Genomic DNA, 26,744 nt, shown 5'->3' with positions numbered 1-26,744 from the left:
ACAATCTTTCGGCGTATTAAATTAAAACAGTAAGCATCATTAACCACAGAATTAATGCTATCAGTATCAAAGGGAAAATTTTGAGACGTGAAACGGATATTTTATCCATATAATATTTAAAAAAAATAATAAATATGTATACTGCTGCCTGAAAATATAGAAACTGGCATTTTAGTGAAATAATGCTAACTCATGTAGGCTATAAACTTAAAAACAATCACTTTATTTTAAGAGTGAGCCCGTATTTACTTACACCAGTCCCAATAGAACTCATTTTCACTTAATTCACAAATGCAAGAAATAACAAGCCTCCAAACTAGAAATCAAGTGTTAATACTGCACACGGTGAGGAAGCAAATTTGTTGTCACACCGCCATTGAGAAAAAAAAGTTAGATTTAGTTAGTCTTTTGTTTGTCTTTTAGCGCTACTACGGTCGCGCGCGGGAAGTGGCAGAAACAAAAGCGCCACGAAATATCTGAAGGCGGTATTATGAAATCGCTAACATGTAAAACAATAAAGTAAAGTACAGTACAGTAGGTCTTTGCTCTGTGATAGACCACAAGTGTTAGTGTCTCTTCAAAATAATCCATAAAATTCTGCAGCTGTAATAAAAATAGTTAAATTATGTCAAATGTCACGAGTAAGTACCAGTGCAACATGTAGAAAACTACATTTCTGTCACTATTAAAAATATGTGTTGTAAAATATAATTGTCAAATTATTTTTATTTTTTTTTACATTTTTTAAAACTATTTCTTTCTTAATTAAGTTTTATTTGTTTATTAAAATACAGTTTGTCATACCATTAAATGTCTTCAAAAAGAAATACAACCTACAGGATCCCTATAGATGTGGATGCAACTAAAAAAATTATATGCCTTAGTACATATATAACATTCGTACCGATTATGTTGTTCTAAATGTAGCATATGCACCAATAGTCTATTATTTTTATTCCTATTAATCATATATATCAGTTTGCAAATAACATTTATAACTTTGGCTTACCCGGAATTCCAGCACACAAAACTCGGTAGGTTTTAAGTTTTATTAGTTGTAAGCACAATATATGCATTACAGTCAGACTTTTCTTGATAATGTAACACCCAGAATTTTGTTCTACAAACAGAGCACTTGGCATATTATCAAGCCTATTTGTAGCTCTATAATTTTTCTACTAGAATATAGAAAAGCACTTTTGAGTGAAGGAACAGAAAACATTTTGGCTTTATTAAGATTCGTCCAAGTTAACAGTAACCTCGAGGTTCACTGAATTGATTTTTTTTTTTAACCCCTGCGCCATCGAGTAATATTCGTTTACATACGTTAACACCGTTACCCTGTGATCTGAGCCAGTTTTCTTAACTGTTGTGCGACTATTTCGATGCAAGTTAACGTTCATCAGTTCAAGAAGCAAGCCTGATAACTAACTGACCGCCATGAAAGGTTATCTCAGTCACTGCGGGATTAAGGTCATTCTGCGTCCTGCTGCTGGATTTGTTCCAAAGACGTGTTTTACTTTTCCGTGTAATTCATTCTGAATTTTTCTTGAAATATTAAGTTTATCATAAAAGAAGACATTTACAGGGGTAGTTCCAGGGCAGGGCAAGCTGCGCAACCACCCAGGGACTATTTCACTACACCGTCGCACCTGTCGAGTGAAATGCTTGTCATTAAATTGTAGAATCATAGTCGTCATATTTCATAAATATAATTCATTTGGATTTTAAAAATCCCTTTCAGCACAGCATGCAGGCGTAGGTAGATTTCGAAGTACCTAATTATTCTGAAAATATTTCGGAAATTTTTACAAACTTCTTTTAAGAACTTAATGTACATAACATATTTATGATCTACAATATTAAAAAATGATCAATTAAATATTTGCTCATTTTCCATGCAGCGAAAATCTTACACTATTTTCACTAAATGTAACCGCCATTGAATTACTTAGAACAAATTTCATATTAAATGTCAATTAAGGTAATTATTTAATTGTTTCAATCTTAAAAAAATTATTTTTTATTCCTTGCACTAATAACGTGGTCGTATAAAAATTTGTTTTACACCAAGTTTCAAGATAATATTAAGATGGTTTTAAATTAATTGGAATTAATTTAATACTGAAAAATTTTGAGTTTTTTTTTTAATTTCAAACCCTGTTATGGTAATAATTCGTTTCATCAAAAATTATTTCAGCCAAAGTTTTAGGTGAAGTTTGGGATTCATACAATAAATTATAATGGGTTTATAGTAAATCTATTAAAAAAAGGAATGATCATTTTTTCTTGCAGTAATGGTTGGTTAGATTCTTGTAATGGGGAATATTGATTTATAACGTTTTTGAACACACACCATTACTTGTTTATGCTGTATGTCATAGCTCATAGAGTAACCTCAAGATTGGCTAAATATATGAATGCAAAAACACACATAAAAATAAGCTAAAATTAGCAAACGTCGGAAGTTAACCCCATAGACCGCACAGAGAGTACCATGGAAGGAATAGAAAAAAATATCACACCACAGACGAACACAATTGGCTTCCTAAGACAAAACAACTGCGACGTTAGAGAACTGACATCTGGCCACGTCATCAGGCACAAACAGACTTACGTTTTCTGTGAGTTTGTGTATTCATCTCTTTGTCTGTTCTTGAAGTTTCTCTATGCCATTCAGTGTAAACCAGGAAGGGGGTATGTCAAAACAAAATGTTTTAAATATAGCTGTAATACTAATCACAGTGAAGTGTTATAATTAATTGGATGCCATATGTTTAAGCTTTAGTTACCTGATTTAACATCTGGTCAGATTTTTTTCTCTCGAAAATTTTCTTCCCGCGTTTTTATTGTGTAGTATGTTATTCTTTCCTCTCCACAGCATTGCAGAATCATCCTGGAGCTTGTGGTGGCTTCTACCCCCTCTGCCGTATCTGCTGCTTGCACACTAACAAACTGGGTCGTAATGAGAAGTCAAATAACATTTTAGGCAAGACCATACACCTGTACGCAAATAACTTTGCCAAAATATTTTTAAAAATATTTCCCATTCTGGCGAAACAGACAAGTTAACAGAATAAAAAATAATTGCGTCAGCTACAAAATTTGTTCTAGTATTCCCCCAACAAAGAAATTTTCTATTATCGACTAAACAGTTAATAACTGATTAAACGTCTTGTAAAAAAAATGACGTGGACAATTGCCATAAATTATTTTGTTGCAGCCAATGTTTGAGAGGTTGATTACTTGCAAAATATTATATGGCCGATACAAAACTACCCTCCCCCCCCTTCCTCGATGTAGTAAGTAGCTGTTTTAACAAATACAAAATAATCGTACGAGTGTTATTTGTTAAGTAAGGTCCGTTTGGTCGTTAAAAAAAATAAACCCGTGAAAAAAGGTTTTTTATTGGCAGTTTTAGTTTACTACTTATCTACTTCACTTTTCCACATAACTGCCATTCGTTTCTAAGCACTTTTCGTAACGCTGCACCAGTTTCTTTAAACCCCTCTGCATAGAAGTTAGCCGCCTGGGAACTAAACCAGTCGACAAAGGCAGCCTTGTTCCTCGTCGTCAGCTTGATGACACACCGTTCGTAGTCACCCTCAAAGAGGCTGCGGTCACATATTCAAAGACAGTCCAGCAAACCGCAATCAGTAGTAACAGCAGCCAGTGTCTCGGCCTTTGTCACCTGGGGTTGCCAGTGAGTAGCCGTGTCTGCCAGGCGTGTGACTCTCGTATACGCCATCGGCTTTAACGTCGCGAGGCCCTGGGAGGCTAGAAATTTACTGCCCCTGTGAAGCGGGCTTCCCGCTTCGCTCGTCCGCACTGCGAGTAGTCGTGCTTCCTGGCGCGTGACTCGAAAGCTCGCAACTGTGATCCGAGAGACTGTGGCTGCTGATTGCTGTTGTTTGCTGGACTGTCTTTGAAGACGTGATCGCGGTCGCTTCGTGGGCGACTGACCTACGAACGATCCGTCATCAAGCTGACGACGAGGAACTCAAGGCTGCCTTTGTCAACTGGTTTAATTCCCAGGCAGCTAACTTCCATGCAGAGGGGTTTAAAGAAACTGGTGCAAGCGTTACGAAATGTGCTTGGAAATGAATGTCAATTACGTGGAAAGGTGAAGTAGATAAGTAGTAAATTTAAACTGTCAATAAAAAATTGATTGTCTGTAAAGTCGGTTTACGGACGATAGTTTAACGTGACGTCATAACAAAACATTGATGTAATGATTGCATACTTTTATGAATAAAATTGAATAATTTTTATTGAATTATAAATATTTTGTATGGATACAAAGAAGGAGTGAAATGAAATCTACAATTTAATTGTCAATTTACTTTTATTTGCACTCATTAATTCAAATATGTTTATTACTTTAACGAAGAGATTATTTTAACTATAACTTTTATACATGTTTTCTATTTAACTTCTTCCAATCTGTGTTATTCTGTTAATGATAGGACGATGATAGGAAAAGTAGGAAACGAATGGGAGTGTTTCAAGTTTAATGTGCCTCGAAAAAGTCAAATCGATGGTTGTTCCAATCGAGTGGAAGAGAGATCGATGCGGCGCAAGCGTACAAAGAGCGTAACGGGGCAATGTGCGTTACGGGAAACTTTTGTGTGTGTGCAGCCGGCGTTAATCGATTTATTAGACGTTGTCACGTCAGAAACTTTTCTCGCGAGTTTATTCCTTTAAATGACCAAACGGACCTTACTTCACGGATATCCCTCGCACATGGTAGTTTACGAACGCCGACTGCAACAGCGGGTTGTTCGTTGGCGCCAGGCAAGAAGCTGTTCACGCCCGGACCGCTGGGCTGCACCCGGACCGTCAAGGAGGCCATGCTGCGCGATGTCGGCTCCAGAGATGCCGAGATGATCGACGTCATCAGGGACATACGAGAGGAGCTGCTAGACGTGGCCGGTACAGTATCATTGTCAGCAACGAGCAAATGATAAACTTGTAAGAAAAATATAGAGCCCGTTTCAAGGACATTTATCATGTTCCCACAATGAAAAAGGGGAAAAGGAAACTAAAGTCAAAAATATTTTAAAACTGAAATCAGATATATAATTTACTTTTTTTTTATCTTACCCGACTTTACGTCTATTAAAAGCTTAACAATCTAGCCAACAATATTTCGTCCTGTGTTGAAAAATAAAAGTGATGTAGGCTTTGTTTGGTTTGGTTTCCTATGATTAAACATGAATTTAAAAATACATTTATAATTTTGGTTTTTTAAAATCAACGATCACAACTGGGGCGTAAATCTGTAGGATTCGCGTGGAGGGGGGGGGGAGTAGCCCCAGAGTTATGCACGTGGGATAACCGAAACGTCATCTCTGAATAGGCCGCTCGTATGTCGTACACTGCCCTTGTTTTGGCCTACATGCATGCAGTAAGCAGAAAACTTAAAATATATATATATATACAGAAAGTTTTCTATAAGACATAGTTTCGACATCAAACCCATTTCAACAGTCTCGCTTTTGCAATTGCAGGCGCCCCCCCCCCCCCCCCCCAGTGAGGGGATTCTTAATTCCCCTGGCCCAACCGAGATCTACGCCCATTTGAGCGTACGTCAAATTTTGGGAAAAAGGGACATAGAATTTCTATTTGTCATTGAACAATTATAAACATTTTTGACGTGACAACGTCTAATAAATCGATGAACGCCGGCTGCACGGACGAAAAAGTGTCCCGTTACGCACATTGTCCCGTTACGCTGTGTCCCGTTACGCTCATTGTACGCTTGCGCCGCATCTATCTCTCTTCCACTCGATTGGAACAACCATCGATTTGACTTTTTCGAGGCACATTAAACTTGAAACACTCCCATTCGTTTCCTACTTTTCCTATCATCGTCCTATCCTCGACAGAATAACACAGATTGGAAGAAGTTAAATAGCAAACATGTATAAAAGTTATAGTTAAAATAATCTGTTCGTTAAAGTAATAAACATATTTGAATGTATGAGTGCAAACGAAAGTAAATTTATCAATTAAATTGTAGATTTCATTTCACTCCTTCTTTGTATCCATACACAAAATAGTGATAATTCAATAAAAATGATTAAATTTTATTCTTAAAAGTATGCAATCATTTCATCAATGTTTTGTTACGACGTTGTCACGTTAAACCATCGTCCGTAAACCGACTTCACGGACGACCAATTTTTTTTTTTTTTTAGTGAGTGAGTGGAATGAATGTGAAGTGAAACGGGAGCAAGTGCGGAATGGAGGACCGGTGTTGCTGACGCTGACCCGCAGGAGTGTCCTCGAAGGAGTACACGGCGGTCCTGATGCAAGGCAGCGGCACCTTCTGCGTGGAGGCAGTGTTCCAGACCGCCTGCCCGCGCCAGGGCGCCAGGGTAAGGGCCGCCTCCCGTCCTGCCTGTCCCGGCGGAGCTGCTCGTGATGCTAACACTGTGTCCATAAACATCGCCGGCTCTCGCCACCGTTGTCCGGTCTGGCTCGGCTTCTGGGTTGTAGCCGCGTCCGAGGCGAATATACACATCACCCGGTCGAAAAATTGCAGTCGCCATCATCAGGGTGGAGTTACCTAATTGAGGTTATTCCGCCGATCCATCGTACCGCCGTTCCCGGGGCATCTGGCGTGTTGTGCGAGACCAGAAACCGAGGTGTTTCTGTGAATCGCTTGGTGCATTGTAATTCAGGTGCACCCCCACACACTATAAACATACTTCAAACATATTATAAACATGAAGATCCACGATCAGCTATATAGCAGAACAGTCCTCGGAAACCAGACACAGCATTGATTTCGACCAATTCCACACCAGAGCCAAAATCCGACAATACAAGTAAAAAAACATTAGAGAATCATTATAAAAATAAAAAAACAACAGAAAACATAAAGATGGCTACAAATTAAGCAGAATATGGGATCCACTCATGAGAACCCAGCTCGTATCTAACAAAATGCAGGTCAACTCTGGTTGGCCAAACAGCCCAGCCAAGCAGAAGAGAAGAGGCCACAGATTTGATGCCAACCCAGTAGCCAAGCTACTACTTAACACTGTGTTGTCCTTTGCATGGCTTCCCTGCCCTTGGACACTGACTATTTTGAGTGCTTCCTGTCCGCGAAGAGAGACGCAATCGCTTTTATATTTACGGCGTCAAAACTGCAGTGATTTATTTATCACACCTGCTTCTGTTACACTGCATGGAATGCATGGATTCAAGGTTTCAATTTTTGTTGTTTACTTATATTCATTCATTTTTAAGGTTCTACAAACTGAAAATCAATAAGATGAGGTATAAATATTTTGCACAAATAAGAGAGTGATATCCTCTTACATGAATATAACACTGTCTTACTTGGGTTAATTTTAATATACATTTTTTTAGTGGCCATTTGTAAAGGGTGTTTTGTCTACGGTAGCATCAATTATTAATGTATCTTTCTTTATAAGTTTTTTCTGAATCTTAATTGTTCCGCAAAACGAGTAAGCTTTATTTATACGTTTTTTTTTTACAAATTCATATATCAAACAAATAACTGTCCACTTATGAAGAGGTGTTTGATAAATTAAATGAGGAATTAAGAATTAAACAAACATGCAGACTCGTATGTTTGTATAATACTTCACGTGGGGTTAAAATAAATAAAATGGATGAAATTACACTTCACAGATATTTTTGCAAACTCGTTATCTTCTCAGAATATAAAACATGACAAAACAGGTATTAAGCTTAGTTTTCAGTCATTAAGGTGGGAATTACAATGATGTGTTCATGTAATTTATTTTAGAGCTCAAGTTACTGTATATTTAAAAATCATTCCATTAAAACTTAAATGCTTTTGACCATTTTATTAACCGTGGAATGTATTTAATAATTAAAATAAATTCAATTTGACTAGTCTCTGAAAACCGTAAGAAAATTTTAAATGCATTCTGGATATATTTTAACTGGATTTAGTTTAAGCACGGAAGGCATGGCTAGTACTAAATCAATTTCTTTTTGTATACTAAAAATATAAAAACTATATGTGAAAAGTAGAAAACTGTGAAATATTTTAGAGTGCTTAATTTATGTTGCTAAGTTTTTACATGTGAACAAATAGTACTGAATTAACAAACTAAATGCCAAGTCTTCGATGTTAGGTTGGAGATGCTCCCACGTCGTCGGAAAACACATTCACGCTGTGACTTCTACAGGTGCTGTTGATGATAAACGGGGCGTACGGCAAGAGGATGAAGACGATTTGTGATAGACTTGGCATCGCTGCGGACTGCTGCGAGTTCCGTGAGGACGAAATGGTTGACCCTCTTAAGGCGAGTAGACACTTCATTAAAAAAAAATTGAGCGAGTCTTTCAGTTCTCGCCAAAGAGAAAATTCATGTGTTCTCATGATGAAAATAAACTTATAAATAATAAACTCTGACACGAAATTTAAAGCAGAATTCTTTAAGTAAAGCTGAACGTAATAAATATACCCAAAAAAATTTCCTTTTATGGAAAACCGGTAAAATGTTTAATACTTTTCAAAATCTTATTCTTACTTTAAATCTGTAAAAAAAAAAAAAAAAGTGCGCGTACACGTTAAAAGTTCTACTTATATGGCATTACTAAAATATAACCCTAACATTTTTTATGTACTGTTTAAACGACAGAAATCAGTCTGTAAATACTTCCTTCAAAAATCCTCAATCTTATTGAGCTGATTCAAGATTGAAGTTTAAACAGTAAAATTTCATTACGAAAATCCTTTATTTTTCATGGGGTCGAATGTATGTGGGCTAACAATTTGCTATGTGTTTCTACCGTAGATTTCAATGTTAACTAAGGGTTGTGAAAATTGTATTATTGCCAGGATTCTACGTATTTTTTTTAATTTGTCATTATTTATTTTTATGACTAAATTATAACAAAATGATAAACAATAGTTTTACTATTATAATGTTTTATTTTAATAATACCTATGCGCCTTGTAAATTCTGCGATGTTCACGAAAACTTGAAGAATCACACGGGTCCACCATTTTTTTTCGAGTTTTCTGAGACTCCTACAGGTGGCAGCTACCTTGTTTACGCATTTCCGTTTCATTCACGAAATTATTCCAACCAGATGTCTTATATCGAGAGCTAATATGTTTACACATTTCAAAATGCAACCATTTTTATTCCAAGACGCACTTTAGCATGCGTCGTCATACAAATATAATACATGATTCACGTCTCATCGAAGCGATGTCATTAGAGACAGAGGCAAATGAAAATAATTTAGTTGAAGTTAGGCCACCCAAAAAGTACACAAGTGTGACCGTGTTAAACTTTAAAATGAAGCAATGACCTGGAACGGAACATACCTGGAGGCAAGCATTTTTTTCGCATAAAAAAATCTTAACGCAAATTAGACTGCAATAAGGTATGCCCGCGCCAAACGTTTATTCTTTTCGATTGGCGGCCGTTAGCAAGAGAAGCCATTGCCTCATTTGACCGAAGCCACTCAGAACACGCACTGAATTATTGCGATTCGTGTGCTGACAGTAGACATGTACCTGAGAGAAACTCGACCAATTCACGAAACACAGACGATGCCACAGTGTTTTAACTCACAGATACTCACTACATCTTTTCGCGAAAGATGCATGGCCCTAGAACAGGGGTTTGTAGAATGTTTACGGCTCTACACTGTACACGAACCAAATCAAACGGGCCAATCACCTGCCATTGCACCATCCCGTAACCACACACGTCCACGTGCTTTTTTATATTTAATAATAATTAATTAAAATAATCTAGGTTTTATTTTTTATCAGTAGAGCTCTACTGATAACTGTCATAAATTTTTACACTTTAAGTGTGTATTTTTTTCATAGGTAGCTTTAATTTTTAAGACTTTACACTGAATTTGTGTATACGATATTTTGGTTTTATATATTCTTTTCATCGTCTCATAGTTCCTTGTAGACACAGAGAAAGTACATGTAGAAACAAGAGGAGAGTCTGTTTAAGCTAGTGCGTGGCTGATGGACAGTGATGGATAGAGACCGGAAAAATTCGCGGATTCATTTCACGACATGATAAAATGCCAATTGTTGTATTTTTATGCAAGTTCTGCTATTGGTTCACTGTTAACTTGGAGGACTGTGGGCCAATTATTATAGACCCTCAGTCAAAGCAGTATCGAAACACGTCTCCCAATCGAGACGCCTCACAAGTCAATAGCCAATGAACAGGTGACGTTTGCCCGAGTATGCACAGGATGGTTGGAGTCTATCCTGGAGGTCATTGAATACGCATATTTTTCCTGTCCCTACTCATAGTTCCTTGCAGACACAGAGAAAGTACATGCGGAAACAAGAGGAAAGTCTGCGTGGCTGATGAACAGGGGTGGACGGTGGCAGGGGCGTAGCCAGGGGGGGGGGGTGGAGAATTTAGTGGTTCAACACCCCCCCCCCCACCTTTAGCACCAAATCTTAAATTAATTTCTTATTCATCACTCAAACAAATTTCATATTAAAATTAATAAAAATTTTACCATTACAACATTTAAATTTAAGAACTGAAAACTGCTAAAATAGCACTATTTTACACCTTAAAATCCAAATTTTCCCGGGGGAGGACTCCCCACTTTAAAACGGGGGGGGGGGGGGAATTCTTCTTAACACCCTCCCATACACAAATCCTGGCTACGCCACTGGACGGCGGGCCGGCAGGTGGAGGAGCAGCTACGCGCCGGCGGCGGCGACTACTGCCTGGCCGCGGCCGTGCACTGCGAGACTTCATCGGGGGTCGTGAACCCGGTGGGCGAGCTGGGGCGGCTGGTCGCCGAGCGGCTGCCCGGAGCGCTCTACCTGGTGGACGCCATGAGCAGCCTCGGCGCCGTGCCACTGGACGCCGCGGCGGCGCGCGCCGACTTCGTCGTCAGCTCGGCCAACAAGTGCCTGCAGGGCGTGCCAGGGTTCTCGTTCGTGCTGGCGCGCCGCGGGCCGCTGCGTCGCTGCGAGGGTGGGTCGTCCCTAGCGGTCTCCTATGCGCGCAAACTGAGCACTGATTCGATAGGGACCGGAAAAAAATTCGCGGGTTCAAAGCCCTCCAGGATGAACTCCACAGTTCTACGAACACTCGGTCAAATGTCACCCCACTCAATTGGCTGCTGCTGTCTTGTGAAGACGTGTCCCAACGTAGCAGTCTGTGATTCGATGCTGCTTCAGTTGAGTTTTTCTCATCGGCCCAGAGTCATCCAGGTGAGTTGTGAGCCAATAGCAGAGGCAGCACTGAGGTATAACTATTTGAATTCTAGCCTATCGCGAAAAGAATCCGCGAATTTTTCCGGTCTCTACCGATTCGTGACATGAAATTCAGTTAAAAAAAAAAAAAAATGATATTTTCCCTTGGTTGGTTGCCAACTTGACGTCGAGTTGGCGACCAACTTACTATGTGCTATAACGTTTTACGTAATGCAGCACAAATTCTGTTTTCTACGGCAAAACTTAGCACAAATTGAGCACTAATTTTTGACAAATTTTGACCTTGAAATTCCGATGTGTGGTCGCCAGCTGTCAATTTGCTTCAAACATATAAAGGGCTATAACTTTTTATGTAATGCAGCACAAATTCTCTTTTTTACAGCACAATTTAGGACAAATTGAGCACTATTTTTTGACAAATTGTGATCTTGAAATTCCAATGTGTGGTAGCCAACTTGACAAAAAAAGTCTTTGCTGATGGGGGCTACTGTTGCATGAGGCCTGGTGGGGGAACCGATAGAGGAGGAGACGGCAGGGGAGAGGTTAGAAATGCACACTTGCATGCTTGCACAGTAGTATACACTGGGGGCTACGAGTGCTGTCCCCTGAAAGGGGGAGCCGACCTCCGTCTTGGATTGTGACGTCACAGCGGCCATATTGGATCCGCAATTTCAGATTTCGCCATTTTGGATTCGCCATATTTGTTTCCGGAATTTTACGCCATCTTGTTTTCTAGAACTTTCCGACATCTAACACCCAACTCCCTAGCGTTGCAATTTACATTACGGGCGCCATCTTGAAATTTCGTAATTTCTATGCTAGAAATTCGGAGAAAATATTAAAAATAATTAAATATTTAAATTGAAAATTATAATAAAAAAAATCACGCACACTTTAATATTGGCCACTATTTTGAAAATCGATAATTTAAAACTTAGAAATTCGGGGGAAAAATTTAATTAATAAAATTTGTGACGGATTCTTCCTTCACAGAAGCCATCGACAGACTTACCTCCCACATGATATTACGTCAGTCAGTATGACTTTATGATGGCCATCTTATTTTCGTCTGCTTGATGGCACCGTGTCTCATCGGTCTATTCGACAAGATAACAACTATGCATGCAAATTAAGCTGTGAACACCACAAATTGGGCACTAGGTCCGGTATTTTACGAAACAAAAATAAGATTTTAATTTTGAATATGCTACTCATGTACCCTAACCGTATTCCTAGTGCACGATATGTCACGTCGCGGATGCGTTGAGCTCGCTTTTTTTTTTTTTTTCGTCCAGATGAAGGACCCGCGTCTGGCCTCACTAACTCGTAGGTATATAGCCGTTTTTTTTTAAATTGAGGTCGTACCAAGCGTACTTTATGGTAACGACACTATCCTTGAACACATTTTGTATACTTTATTGGTCATAACAAGAAAACAATCTAAATTAAAAAGTACTAGAGAAAATTAGAAAGGTGGTTTTTATTTTTATGCGATGGGGCTGCTATCTCTAGTATTTCTGCCGTAACAACTTTATCGATGGTCGCGAAACGTCCGATAGAATGCGTTGAGACCAGTTTCTAGCCTCGCGCAGGGCACCGTTCATTTGAACAGTTGCTGATCTGTTTCCTTACTGGAATTCGGTTGGACACGTTCTGCAATACGGCCCGCGAGTTAGGTTGCTGTTGTATCCCAACAAGGCGGTGCTTTTCGCTACCTCAGCCGGACGTCTTGGATTACCGCCCATAAATTATGATGATGAGACAATTCTCTAAAAGTGACTAGATGTCATGTTGGCCATAATTTTAGAATCACTATGCAGCAGTTTACTTCCGGTAACAAGAACGCCTTGTTACAAATTGATTGCAGTTTGGCTCCAGAAGTTGCAAGAGGTATGGCCCATGCGAGCAAAGGTCTTTTAGAAGTTTCATTTAGGAAACACTTTTAAAGGACGGTATTTCATGTGATTGGCTGTGTTTGGCTAAGAAAATTCTTATCCATACTTACTAAACATCATCAGGCGTGGCCAAGCACCGTTTCACCAAATTTTTGAAGTGAAACTTATTTTTTGCGCGTTGAGAATAAAATTTCAAGGTGGAACTTTCAAGCAACGTTTCGAGAAACATTGTTGTGAAACGTTTCTGACGCGTAAAGGTCAGAGAACAGGTACTTGGCCAAATATATATAAATAGATATAAATAGAGCACTATGCTATATACGTTTCAGGGCTCGTTTTCGCTTCCCTCTTTGTGCGATGTTTCGTCCCCCACAAAAAATAAATAAATAGAGCTGAGAGAGATAGATGAACGAAATAATGAGACAGAGAGTGTGCGCATGTGCTTGTTTCAGAAAATATATCTAGGTATCCAGTACAGTCAGCTGTGAATGCATTGAATTCTATTTTTGCTACCAGCGCGCTCGCGTACCTCTTTGTTGAACCAGCAGCGTAGAGAGCGTTGTTGGGACAGTCTCTGCATTTCCCGCATGGATAGCGCTACCTTTTATTAATTCTACATTTCGTTCAGATATTTGAATTGTTCCAAATGGCCGAATTTTTCGAAGAAACAATAACACGCACAATTATTTTTATGGTGTGTGTATTTCAACAGTGAGTAATATTTATTGTTAATCAATAATTATTGATTGGTCAATACATTAATATCTTAAGCAGTTATTTTGAAGTGAGTAATAATTTGGTTTTTCCCCTTACGATATACTTAATAGTCGAGATTTGAATTGCCAAAGAAGTTTCACTTTTATCACGTGCAGTGAGTTACATGCGCTCTTTTTTTTTTTTTTTTTTTTTTCAGTGTTGCAATATGGCGTTGGTGAGGTAGAAAGTGACTTCAACTACGCTACAGCATGTCATCTCATAACAATTATAGACAGTGGTGGCCCCAGAATTTTCGGGTCCCTGGCCCATTTACGTTTGCGGAGCTCTGACAGAGAAAAGGCGGGAATTTCTAAAATAAAATAAAAAATAAAAAAAACTATTTTTAAAAACGTATTTAATCAACCAGGACCGCAAATTTCAACTTGGTTTTGCTTAATTATTTGTAAGTTAAAATTGTAATTTTAAAATATTAAAATAAAGAAAGAAAGAATAGCGACAATTTTAACGTTATAGAAAGAATATTATTCTACAGTTTAATGACAACCATTAATATATTAATAGTGCGCTAGTAATAGAATGCAATGGAGCTGGCACTGATTCTTAACTCAATTGATAATGATCGAAATAATTAACTAGAGCACAATATCTCATTGATGCCAGTGTCTTTTGAAACACATCAAGGGATGATCAGAAGAGAATGGAGTATTAGCTGAATGAATTCGACCCCTGGAGAGAGGGAGGGGCGGAGGGTTGACGAAGGTTCCCCAAGGAAAAGCCCCGCAGGCCTACGACAACGTCCGCAAAGTATTCCCAAACTTGCGGAAAAATTCGGGGCTCATCGGGAATCGAACTAGGATCGCATTTGGAGGGAAAATAGTTATAAAATAACTCAACCACCGCGGCCCCTTCAGAGTAAAAAAAAATTGGTTGTCTGTAAAGTCGGTTTACGTAAGATAGTTTAACGTGACGTCATAACAAAATATTGATGAAATGATTGCATTATTTATGAATAAAATTGAATCAATTTAATTTCAATAATAAAGAATAATTACTTGAAATTATACTAGTAATCAGATTTTTTAAATGCAAGAATAATTAACCTTTATTGCCGACATTTTTGTTGTAATAAGCAATGAAAACCACATTAACTTTTCACTTCACTTTATAAACAGTCGAGTGGAAAAGAGATAGATGCAGCGCAAGCGTACAATGAGCGTAACGGGACACAGCGTAACGGAACACTTTTTCGTGCGTGCAGCAGGCGTTCATCTATTTATTAGACGTTGTCACGTCAAAAAAACATATCCGGTGGGGTAAGTGTTCCAGAATCACTCATATGTATGGCTGAATGTAACAAAAATGGTGAACACTTTTCCAAGTTTGCAGGCAACTAAGAAATTACATCTGGTGTGGATCCAAAGAGGGGGAAGTGTTTTGAGAGGCTTTTTTTCCTCTCATTCCCCCTTCCACAAAACTCCATTCTCTGGCCTTGAGTTTTGGTAGGATAGGCTAATTGGATATTTCGTCCACGATATTACGAAAATACTACAAACCTATAAAATAAAGACAATGAGATGATTTATCACACGATTGTGCATGTATGAGTCTGAATTCAACCGGAAATCTTCGGCTGCACGTTCATCAAGACAAGATGAGTTGAAAACATCTCTACGAATTATGGTCTCAAGTGCTTTCCAAGGCTGGTAAACGTCTTTGAAGTTGGGGCTGAACAAGATTTATATCGTAAATAAGATGACATTCTGAGAGTCTGGATTATGTTAAATTGAATAAAGTTCTACAACCATCGCGAATTTTTTTCGGCTGGAAAAAAATTAGGAAAATATTTAAATAAAACAAATTTGGTAAACTGCAACAAAATTCGCGATTGTTGTAGAAATTCGTTCATTCGTTTATAGCTCTGACACTCAATGAGTCATTCTATCTATATAAACAAAAAAAATTAAAAAGTTCGTTCGTTCAAAATCTTTAATCTCAGAAAAGTTATTTGACGATTGCTTTGAAATTTTGACACAACATCGCATTCGAATGCGCGCGTGTTTTTTTTACGTACGTATGTCACACCTGTGACAGGTTAAAAAAAGATATTTAAGATTATAGAATAGGCAAAAAAACATAGATTCTGAATGTTTTAATTGCTACAGAGTGACATATATAGGTGAGAGATATGTAAAGAGAGAGCGAGGTAGATGTATATATGTGGATATATACATAGAGAGATGCTTTGTAAAGGTATACCTAAAGTAGCTTGGCTTCTGGGTTGTAGCCGTGTCCTGGGCGAATAATTCACCGACGTTTCGGTCGACATTGCAAGTCGCCATCATCAGGGAACAGTAGGTAACTTCTCCCTGATGATGGCGACTGCAATGTCGACCGAAACATCGGTGAATTCTTCGTATAGGACACGGCTACAACCCAGAAGCTAAGCTACTTTAGACAATGGCCGTGAAAGCCTGCGAACATTATTAAGGTATGTACCTACTTCAATAAAATTACAATATAATTGATATAGTCGCACCTGTGTTTTCGTACCATGTGCGTCTCTGCCTAAGGACGGGAGCAGATAGCAGTTCCCGAAACGTCGCTTGTTTCTGTTTTGGAGAACTATTGTGTATGTTTCGTCTTTTTCGTTTTGTCGTGTTTTTGTCTCGTTTCAACTGTTGTGCTGAATTTTTTTGGGTTCAATATTTTTGTGCTGTCATCATTTGTGTTTTTTTTTTTTTCGTTCTCTTAGTCCATTTTTCTTTGTTTTTTCTTTGTTTGTTGACCATATTCCTGTTATGGAATATTATGAGGTGTTTATATTCTGTTGACAACAGCAATTTTTTTTGCTTAATTTGTGTTTTTGTCTTTTGGGTTTTTGTAGTTTTCTTCTACAGACATACATGTGCTTAACAATGGCGTATGTCCAAAAGCTTACATCAAGTTATAATTAGAGACCGGAAAAATTCGCGAATTCATTTCGCGAAAGGCTAAAATACAAATAGTTATACCACAGAGCTGCCTCTGCTATTGGCTCACAACTCACCTGGATTACTCTGGGCCAATGAGAAACACCCGACCAAAGTTTTATCGAATCACAGGCTGCTACGTTGGAACGTCTCACAAGACAGCAGCCAATGAGTGGGGTGACATTCGACCGAGTGTATACGTAGAACTATGGAGTTCATCCTGCAGGTCATTTGACCCGCGAAATTTTCCGGTCCCTATTGATCACACGTTTGTGCATGTATGATGAGACCAGGGGCGCAACAACAGGAGGTTCAAGGGTATTCCCCCCCCCCCTCTCTGAACCCTTGAAGTGGGGGCAAACGGGGGCAAATAAACTGCTGTGTAATCAATTTTTAGATAATAAAACTGCTTAAATAGCACCATTTTCCACCTTGAAATACAAATTTTTCCGGGGGAGGACCCCCGGACCCCCCGTTTCAATAGGGGGGGATCTATGATTCTTTATAAACAGGTATATTCCCCCCCCCTTTAGAAATTTAGTTGTTGCGCCCCTGGATGAGACTGAATTCAACCGGAAATATTCGGCTGCACGTTCATCAGGACAAGATAAGTTGAAAACATCTCTACGAATTATGGTCTCAAGTGCTTTCCAAAGGCTGGTGTACGTCTTTGAAGTTGGGGCTGAACAACATTTATATTGTGAATAAGATGACACTCTGAGCGTCTGGATTATGTTAAATCGAATGAAAAGTTCTACAACCATCGCGAATTATTTTTCGGGCTGGAAAAAAAAATTATATTTAATTGGGAGTAGCAAAAAAAAAAAAATTAGGAAGATATTTAAATTAAATAAATTTGGTTTACTGCCACAAAATTCGCGATCGTTGTAGAAATTCGTTCATTCAAATATAGCACTGGTTATAATTGACGAGAGGCATTGGAACTCGCTAGCTCTAGCCTCGGGAAGCACTGGAGTCCACGGGAGTGGCGGTGAGGCTGCAGCAGGAGTGAGCCGTGGAGCCTTAGACTGAGACCTTTGAATATATCAACTGTGTAGAAGTCGCGAGTGGATATGATTTACTCTACGTTTTTCAGAAGCGTATGATGAGCAGCTTGGGAATTTCACCGCTGCAGTGCGCTGCCGTAACGCCCTGTATCGTCTTAGTTGTTATGTACAGGGGGGGACACTTCATAGGGCAAGGCAATCGCATTTTTCTAGTTGCTATACAGTTTTATCCAACATCTGAGCACGAAAATTATAATCAAAATACCACGTTGATTAAATAAATATTACATTTGTTTTAACATTTTATCAAATTTATGGCATAAATTGGTATTGTTGAAATGAAAATAATATATTTACTTAAAAGAAAATAAACAAATTTTCGTTGGCATGTTGAACCACTTGTTTATCCAACAACACCATAATTAATGGCGTCGGCGTTGAATTAAGCAATATTAGTTTTAATAAAAAACTTTCTAAGGAAATTTTGTTTCAATCATGTTGAAATAGTAATCTCGTAAAATAATATCAATGATTTCATGAACTACTTTATAAATCACTGTTGACTGTTATGAAACATGTCTGATTCGGCTACGTGTTGTGTTAACTACTGGTACAACAAGAGAAGAGATAATAATAATTAACTTTACTTTAAGTTTCCGCTTGACGAAACTAGGTATGTGTAAATTATTAAAACGAAACAAAATAAAAGTTTTGTGTAGTTAAAATAGTGATGAGCATTTTGTTTTCATGCCCTACAGAATTTCCTCTTTTTAGGCTACGTTGAGGACAAGCACACAATACATTAATACCTAGGTACTGTTCTAAATGTCAATGAGTCTCAAATTCTGCTCAAACTTGCTACTTGTGTACTTTAATTAGTCTAAATGTTTTGTATGAATTTTATTTTTAGGTCGAGAGGGAGGTGTGGGTAAAAATTTTGTATTGCGTTTCCAAGTCTATCCCTTGATACTAATGGCATTATCCTGTGGTAATGATTCTTGCTGTTTTAACATTAATTAAAACAGCAAGCATCATGTGCCACCGGATAAATCATACATGATCATGCAAACATGATCAAGGGATAAACTTGGATACGTGATACGGAACAATTACCGAGGTGAGGGTTGCGAAAAAATGAAGTGTCTTTTAAATTTTTATGATGAAATTAAGGTTTTTTTCCCTTAACAATTGCTATACACCTGTCTTCAAGAAGTGAAGATACGAGAATTTGTACTTTCACCTAATCCATAAAGAATTGATGCCATTGGTAACAGCTTCATTTCAGTTTTTGTGGGAAAATTGTACAACTTAGGCAGTTAAATTTTCCAGAAATACGCATTGCCTGTGTTAATGATTAAATACTTCTGCACGTTTTTTTATGCATTAGTTTTGTTTGCGATTTGTAATGCAATTCGGTAGGTACCTACGAAAATCCTAACCTTAACTTCAATCAACGTGATTCTACTAGAACAGAAATTGTTTCTTGGACATAAAAAAAATGCAGCAATTTAATATAATCCAAAAATATGTTACATGTTATGCATTTTAACAAATGTTATGATACGTAAACAAAACATTTTTAACCGAAATGAGGTTAAGGCAAACACTGTCCCGAAGGTAAGAAATTTACTTATTGTTTTAAAAATATTGCTCTCCTAAATAATTTTATGTTACGTTTACCGATATTTAGTTAAATGATCTGCTTATAAGGGGAAAAAATAAAATCAATATTTTTATAAATATTAATGCATGCACGAAAAAAGTCACAAGCTCGCCAACATTCAGTTGAAGCTGCAAATTTCCCTACTATTCAAATTAGTGTTTTAAGCATATTAACTGCAAATTGTACTTTCTACGATCAATGTTGTATTTAAATTAAAATTTACTTATAATTTGAAACGTAAGTCTTACTCCAGAAGGTACTTTATCTCGGTTTTAAGCCATTGCAACTTCGTTTTAATGTTTGTCAAGTTTGCGTTTTTGTATAGCAACTAGAGCATTTCTGAATTAAAAAAACGTAGAACTGCAATAGCATTGAGTGTCCACTCTGTACTAGTACTTTATTTACTCTATGGTTATGTACACGTTAGAGCGCAGCACTGTCGCCCGCTGTCATTCCCCGCCCCCCCCCCCCCCCAATCTATGATTCACTGCAGCTCGAGGTCGTTCAACGGGAGGGGGAAGGGGTGTTTGAAGAGTTCGACACTTGTCCGCTAGGGACCACCACAAGTCGATGCCCTAGAGATGGTGGCGATTGCGGCGGTGAATTAACCAACTACCTTAAAACCGTATTAGAAATTTTAACCTGGGCTGGCGACTTCTATACAGTATATATATTCAAAGCTGAGACTGAGACCGAGCGACGTGTGTGCTCGCGCGGCAGGCAACAGCCGCAGCCTGAGCCTGGACCTGGCGCAGCAGGCCGAGGGCCTGGACGCGCTGGGGCAGTTCCGCTTCACGCCGCCCACGCACGCGCTGCTGGCCTTCCGCCAGGCGCTGCGCGAGTTCCAGCTGGAGGGCGGCGTGCCGGCCCGCGCGCGCAGGTCAGCCAACCCCTTCGCGCCGACTACCTCCCGGCCCGCGTGCCAACCTAACAGATCCTACCATCGTTCTCATTCTTAGAGAGCCGCAACGTGTATTTTCTCTGTATCTACATGGAATTGTAAAACTATATAAAAAAATATATTATTAACAAATTAAAAATAAAGACTACTTTGAAGAAAAAAAACCACGTAAATGAAAAAAAAAATTGTAACCATTAGTAGAGCTCTACTGATAAAAACAGAGAAACCATTAATTTAATTAATTATTTAACATGATATGCGTTGTGATAGTGTCTTTTGTTTTTCTTGAGTGTGCTGAGGCAGCGCAGGCAGAGTGGCTTGCGGGCCTCGGTTTGCCGACCCCTGCGCTGGTGCATCGCGCGGGAAAGCGGTCTTTGCTTCTTTTATATGTATATGTTTTATATATATGTATATATATATATGTGTGTATATATATATAGATAGGTTTTCCTGCACTTCGCCGTACATGAAACATTTTTTTTTACTGGATTTGGTCAGCGCACGAATGCTAGGAACCGAAAAACGACCAACGGTTTTTTTTGACCAATTACAATAATTTCCTATCGTTTGATTTTTAAAATTTTCTCAGTTGGAGCATAGTATACAGTGAAATGAAATGACTGAAGATAACAATGTCTGGCTGCTATCTTTAAGTCCCTCTTAAATCAGTTTCCTTACGTATTTTAGTTTTGGGAATGACTACAATAATATTGCACGAGTAGGCCTAATGTAAATATGGTCTATGTTATAGTCCTTGCAAATCTCTGATCTTTCAGTACTGAACGATAAAATTTTTTATGACTTTTTCAATTCCTATTTTCTTGACCTTAAATCGGAACGACTTTTATTCGCCCGGATATAACCACGCGATGGTATATCTCTTCAACCGCATGAGTAATAATAAATTACCGTGGATTGCAAACTATCTTTGGACATAATGTTTTCACGATACATATTTTCTCTGGCTATTTTATTGTTTTGTTTGGTTTCTATGGTCACTCGGCTATTCATAGATGCCTAAAAAGGTAATGTCATTAAATATTATGCTTATAGTTATTAACTAAAAAAATTGATTGTCTGTAAAGTTGGTTTACGGACGATAGTTTAACGTGACAACGTCATAACAAAACATTGATGAAATGATTGCATACTTTATGAATAAAATTGAATCATTTTTATTTTAATAATAAAAGAATAAATACTTGAAATTATACTAGTAATCAGATTCATTTTCTTAAGTACATTTGACGTATAAATTATTTCATGTTACACATTTATAAACAAAGTTTTAAGTTTTTCACTTCTGTCGGTGCGGCGCAAGCGTACAATGAGCGTAACGGGACACAGCGTAACGCAACAATGAGCGTAACGGGACACTTTTTTCGTGCGTGCAGCCGGCGTTCATCGATTTATTAGACGTTGTCACGTCAAAAAAGTCATCTGAATGTGAGACGAGAGTGGATTCCCCCGAGGGGCCACTGTCAGCCAACGAGGTCTCGCGACGTTCTCCGACGGCGAAGGAGCTTGTTGCAGGTACAGGGAGAACTGGAGGATCCTCCAGGAGGGCATGTCGGCGATGGGCTTCAGGAAACTGCTGTCGGGGAAGGGCGAAGGCTACATCATCTCCACCTACCACTTCCCTCGGCACCGCAACTTCAGCTTCGACCACTTCTACGCCAGCCTCAGCGAGATGGGTAATTCTGGGGAAGCCTTCTTTTCACAGCCGATCGTGCATCTTCGGTTTTTTTTTTGTTCATTGTAAATAAATATGGCGTTGTTGATAAAAGGAAAGACCATAAACAAGGCAACGACATTGATTTGTAATTGTTTTTAGAGGAGTGTCCGTGAATGTTTATTTCGGACAACTCATGATAACTAATGGTTAGAGACCTGCAAAATTCGCGGATTCATTTCGTGATATGCTACAATTCACATAATTATACCTTAGCGCTGCTTCTGCAATTGGTTCACTGTTAATCTGGAGTAATGAGGGCCAATTAGAGACCCTCACTCAAAGAAGTGTCGAATCACAGACACTCGGTCGAGACGACTCACAAGTCAGCAGCCAATGAACAGGTGGCATTTGCCCGAGTGTGTAGAGTGTAGTAGAGTCTATCCTGGAGGTCATTGAATCCGCGAATTTTGCAGGTCACTACTAATGGTCAATTAGGTTAGGTTAGCTACATTATAAATACTTTAAAACATTGTGGACGGTTGATTTGGTTAGGATAGCTACATTAAAGATACCGTGGAAACATGAGAAATGTTTCATAGCGCTGGATAGTTACATATTAAAAAGTTATTTGCTAAGCAACCATAAAATGATTTTACAGTATTTTTTAATGTAGCTATACTTACTTAATATAACCAACCATTCACAATGTTTTAAAGTATTTATAATGTAGATAACCTATGATGTATATTAATGAATAATTTTAAGAATGACATCTTATAAGTTAAACCCGCGCATTTGGAGAATAAATGCCCGCGAATTTGTCCCCCCCCCCAAATAAATACACCTGTTGTGGTACGGGAAAAAAAAGCGAGCATGAAATTCGGGGAACTTCGGGTGTGGCTCTCTCGTCTGTGAAATGAAGGCTTCCCGTAATTCTGGAGCGGTCACCAACAACACCTAACCCAAAGAGAAAAAAAAAAAAATACGTGAGCGAGTCGTTCAGTGTTCGCCATAGTTCGGTGACGAGTAAGTTCATGTGCTGTTCTCATGTTGCAAAAACACTTATTAATACGAAACTTGGACACGAAATTTGACGTAGAATACATTAAAATAATGCCGAGTGTTATAAATATAAGCAAACTGAGTTTTCAACTTAATTTATGGATGCGAATAACACGTAGTTTTCGCATCCGCCGCTAGAATTAGCTGCCGGGAAAGCTACGTCGACTATTGAATCATTCGATTTGCAAAACAAAATTTTTAAACTATATAATGGCACGGCTCCGATAAAAGAGAAAAATAAAATACATAAAAAAAAAAATAATAAACCCCGGCTTTCGACCATATTTTCGACCACTAAATTTATTAAAATACTGCTCATCTTGTTAAAATTTACCAGACCGTTAATACTATGAATTTTTCCTTTGACTTTGTGAACTTAGGTTCATGCCATCCGCCACATATGGCAGAACTGTGGTTAATTCCGTTCCATTCCCGAAATTACTCCTACCAAATGCGTATACCGAGTGCTTAGATGTAATACATCAAAAATAATTGAATATATTTGTTGCATGTTGCATGGGTGAAATCAACTTATCGTGAACAGAATGAAATCAATACTTATTTCCTTAGTAACAAATGTGATCTACAATGCAGTTATTCTCTGATATTTTCTTGAAGTTATACTTTAAAGATTTTATCTAAACTTCATGGACGCTGCGAAATATTTTTTTTTATAACTTTTAAGGCAAAATATAAAATATAAAATATAAAATATTTTCTGGCGCAATGAAACTGTTTTATGATTTAGTTTGACAGGAGGTGTAAACAATGTCCAAGAGTAGTGATATTTTGTGACGCTGTTTGCAACTTAATCTAATTTAACACACGAAATATCTCCGTGACGTGATTGGCTGAAATTCTTTTATTCACAAGTAGACAGTTCATACAAAAATCTTGGATTTCCCACATTCAGAGCGGGTTTGCCTCGGCCGAATCATACATAAGCTTCTGACCAGAATGAAGCTGATGGATAGAGTGAAGCTACTAGTTCCGCCATGACATATTGCATTCTAGCCATGGTGTCCAACATAGGGAATTTATAACTTACGGAATAATCCGGTATGTGTATGTTAGGTATAGGAATATAACTGAAATGTTTATGTAAAGGCTGATCTTGTATTTTGGGTTCACTCTTTGTTACGATGCAATGCTGGTGTGCCAAGTAGTTTTGAGCAGTTTTGTATACTTTTTTTCACGTGAGCCTGAATTCCATTTGTGATGGTGCCTCGGAAATGGGATGTGAGAAATATCACATTGCGTATGATTTCTGGGGATTTTTTTTACTGTATCAACAGCTTTGTGACATGCTCAAAAAATCACTAAGTTTGTTTTACAACGAAAATTTTTAGGAAGAAACTCAAATATTTATATTGGTTTAAATATTTCTTGGATTTTGGTTTAAGGTTTGGTCTCTCGCGCTATGATGATTATTTCCCCCGTCATAATTATGTTTTTAAAAGGAAGTTTCTAAAATTTTAACACGATATCTCACAATTGGTGTTCAGTCACAAATATTTTCAATAGATATTCAGTTAGTGTAATATCTTGAGTGTAAAAAGGCGCTTGGTGAATATTTGTGGCAGAACAACAAATGAAGTGATGTGTCGAGTAAAAAATTTCAAAAATAGCCCTTGAATAAAAGTATTAATAACAATATGAGATCGAGACATAAGACGATGTCGGAGGAAATTATGATGTACCCAACGTTTCGGCTTGTAATGTTTCAGCCATATTCAAGGGCTATAGACAACTGAAGGCACATCTCTGTAGGGCCATTCACAGCCAGTCCCTGTGGGGTGGCCGTGATTGGAGAATGGTCTGGCCAATCATCCATTAATGGTCGCACTCAGGGATCAGTTACAGCCCGCTGTAAATTTCACAACATAACTACTATGCCAGAACACCCTAGTGTGTGGTGAATCTTGAAATACACTGCACAGAGAGAGAGTTACACAAACGTCGGTTTCTGGTCTCAGACACACTTAGTGCTCCGGACGGCAGAGTGATGGATCGAAAGAGGCCTCTAAATGTTCATCCCCCTTGAAGATGGCTGCAACATATTTCACTGTAAATTATTATTATTTTTAAATGGAACAGGAATATCCAAGTATAATTACAGATATTTATCTGTAAATTTGTGCATTTACATGAAAATTACTGTATCCCTACAAAATGCTGGGTTCAAATTCTTACCCGGGCATTAATGCTTTGTGTAGTCCCAGAACGTCCAATAGTCAAGTTTATTTGTAAACCGTTCCCTGAATAACTTTCCAGTACCAATTGCGCACATTAAGAAGCATGATGCAACAAAATTAAGTCCAATTATATAATGTTCAATTAACTCATTCATGGTTTAAAAAATATTACGCTGGAATAAAAAAATAATATATAAAATTGTGCGCCAATTTTCGTGAGAAATACTTAGTATTATATCGAATTTTTTTTATTCATTTATGAAAAAATAACGCTAGTCATGTGTTGTACAAAATTTACAAGCTTTTGTAAAAGTACAGAAAAAAATGTTTTCTGTGTTTTTTTGAACGTGGTTCAAACCCAAAATCCCAAAAGTAGTTAAAATTCTGGAAACGATAGTCTACGATCAAGATTGGTATTGTTTATTTATTTATTTATTTTTATTTATTTATCTTCTTTATTGGTGGCAAAGTTAAGGTGGTAGCCTTTTCTTACACTTAACCACTTTTCTGCAATTATATCAAATAGTGGAATATTAAAAATTAAGCATGATATAATCAGAATATCATGCAGATGTTGACTAAATATTAAGAGAACAAATTAAAATTTTAACTAAATGTTCAAATATAAACTATTACAAAAGATTCAACCATAACTAATTTAAAGTAATTAAAAATTAAGCATTGACATTCATAAAAATGTAAGTAATTAAACATACAGCAAATAGTATCAAAACCGGAAAAAAAAAGTGCTACTACATTAAAACCAGTCACTCGCACATTCACACACAGATTCAAGCAATAGGGTAGCGGCAAAGTGGTCATGGTAAGCAGTTGTTACAAATATGTTTTTTCAGCCTGTACTTAAAGGAAGCTAGATTTTTATTTGTTTGTCTTGTCGCTTGGTTTGTTTTCTATGGAAATACTGAATGTTTTTTTGGTCATTGAAAGAAAATTTATCATGAATGACTTGGAGGAGCAAGGGAGCTGTGTTGGACACCCTGACAAGGACGACGTGGCCTTCCAGGACAGGTGATCTACCCGGGCAAGGTGACGCAGGCCGACTGCTTCAGGATCGGCAACATTGGCGACCTCCACCCGCAGGACATGGCGCATCTCCTCCGGTGCATCGAGGAGGTCCTGGCGCGCATGGCGGTCCCTGTTCCCGTCCCTTGAAGCGCGAGGTCCTGCGAATCCTTCAGCGACTGCCATGTCACACGCTAAAAATAAACATATTCTTTAAACACTCGCCGGCTCTCTCATTCAACCTGAAGTCACTCTTCACTTGTGCGAACAGTGACAGGCCTCGGGGCAACAGAGGAGTGGAGGCCCCTTGGCCCCAAATTATTTTCCAAATAAAATGAAGAATATTTTTTCAGTCGAGTTTTCCAATAAATAATTTATTGTGAAATCAAGTTGATTCTATTAGTATT

The 26,744-nt window shown here is 38.1% G+C and overlaps 2 protein-coding genes across 3 annotated transcripts in view; one reads left to right on the top strand and one right to left on the bottom strand.

The window, feature by feature from the left end:
* The window catches only part of LOC134528294 (proteasome subunit alpha type-3), a 17,884-nt gene extending 17,203 nt beyond the window's left edge, over nt 1–681 (bottom strand). The window contains exon 1 of the mRNA XM_063361789.1: nt 254–681. Within this exon, the coding sequence (XP_063217859.1) occupies nt 254–274 (21 nt within the window). The 5' untranslated portion in view covers nt 275–681. The remainder of the gene's footprint in view (nt 1–253) is intronic.
* On the top strand, nt 526–26,744 carry LOC134528292 (2-aminoethylphosphonate--pyruvate transaminase-like). Of its 2 annotated transcripts, XM_063361785.1 has the most exons (8): nt 526–641; nt 4,795–4,932; nt 6,280–6,380; nt 8,193–8,309; nt 10,697–10,988; nt 20,202–20,361; nt 21,916–22,076; nt 26,339–26,741. In XM_063361785.1, exons 1-8 carry the CDS (start codon nt 626–628, stop codon nt 26,485–26,487), a joined length of 1,134 nt encoding a protein of 377 aa, XP_063217855.1. In that variant the 5' UTR covers nt 526–625; the 3' UTR covers nt 26,488–26,741. The 2 variants fall into 2 exon arrangements, with proteins under 2 accessions (XP_063217855.1, XP_063217857.1); XM_063361787.1 differs by lacking the exon at nt 4,795–4,932 and having other exon boundaries at nt 26,339–26,744.

The sequence above is a fragment of the Bacillus rossius genome, chromosome 1 (assembly GCF_032445375.1).
Source record: "Bacillus rossius redtenbacheri isolate Brsri chromosome 1, Brsri_v3, whole genome shotgun sequence".
NCBI classification, from domain to species: Eukaryota; Metazoa; Arthropoda; class Insecta; order Phasmatodea; family Bacillidae; genus Bacillus; species Bacillus rossius.
This window is presented reverse-complemented; position numbering and strand designations above follow the sequence as displayed.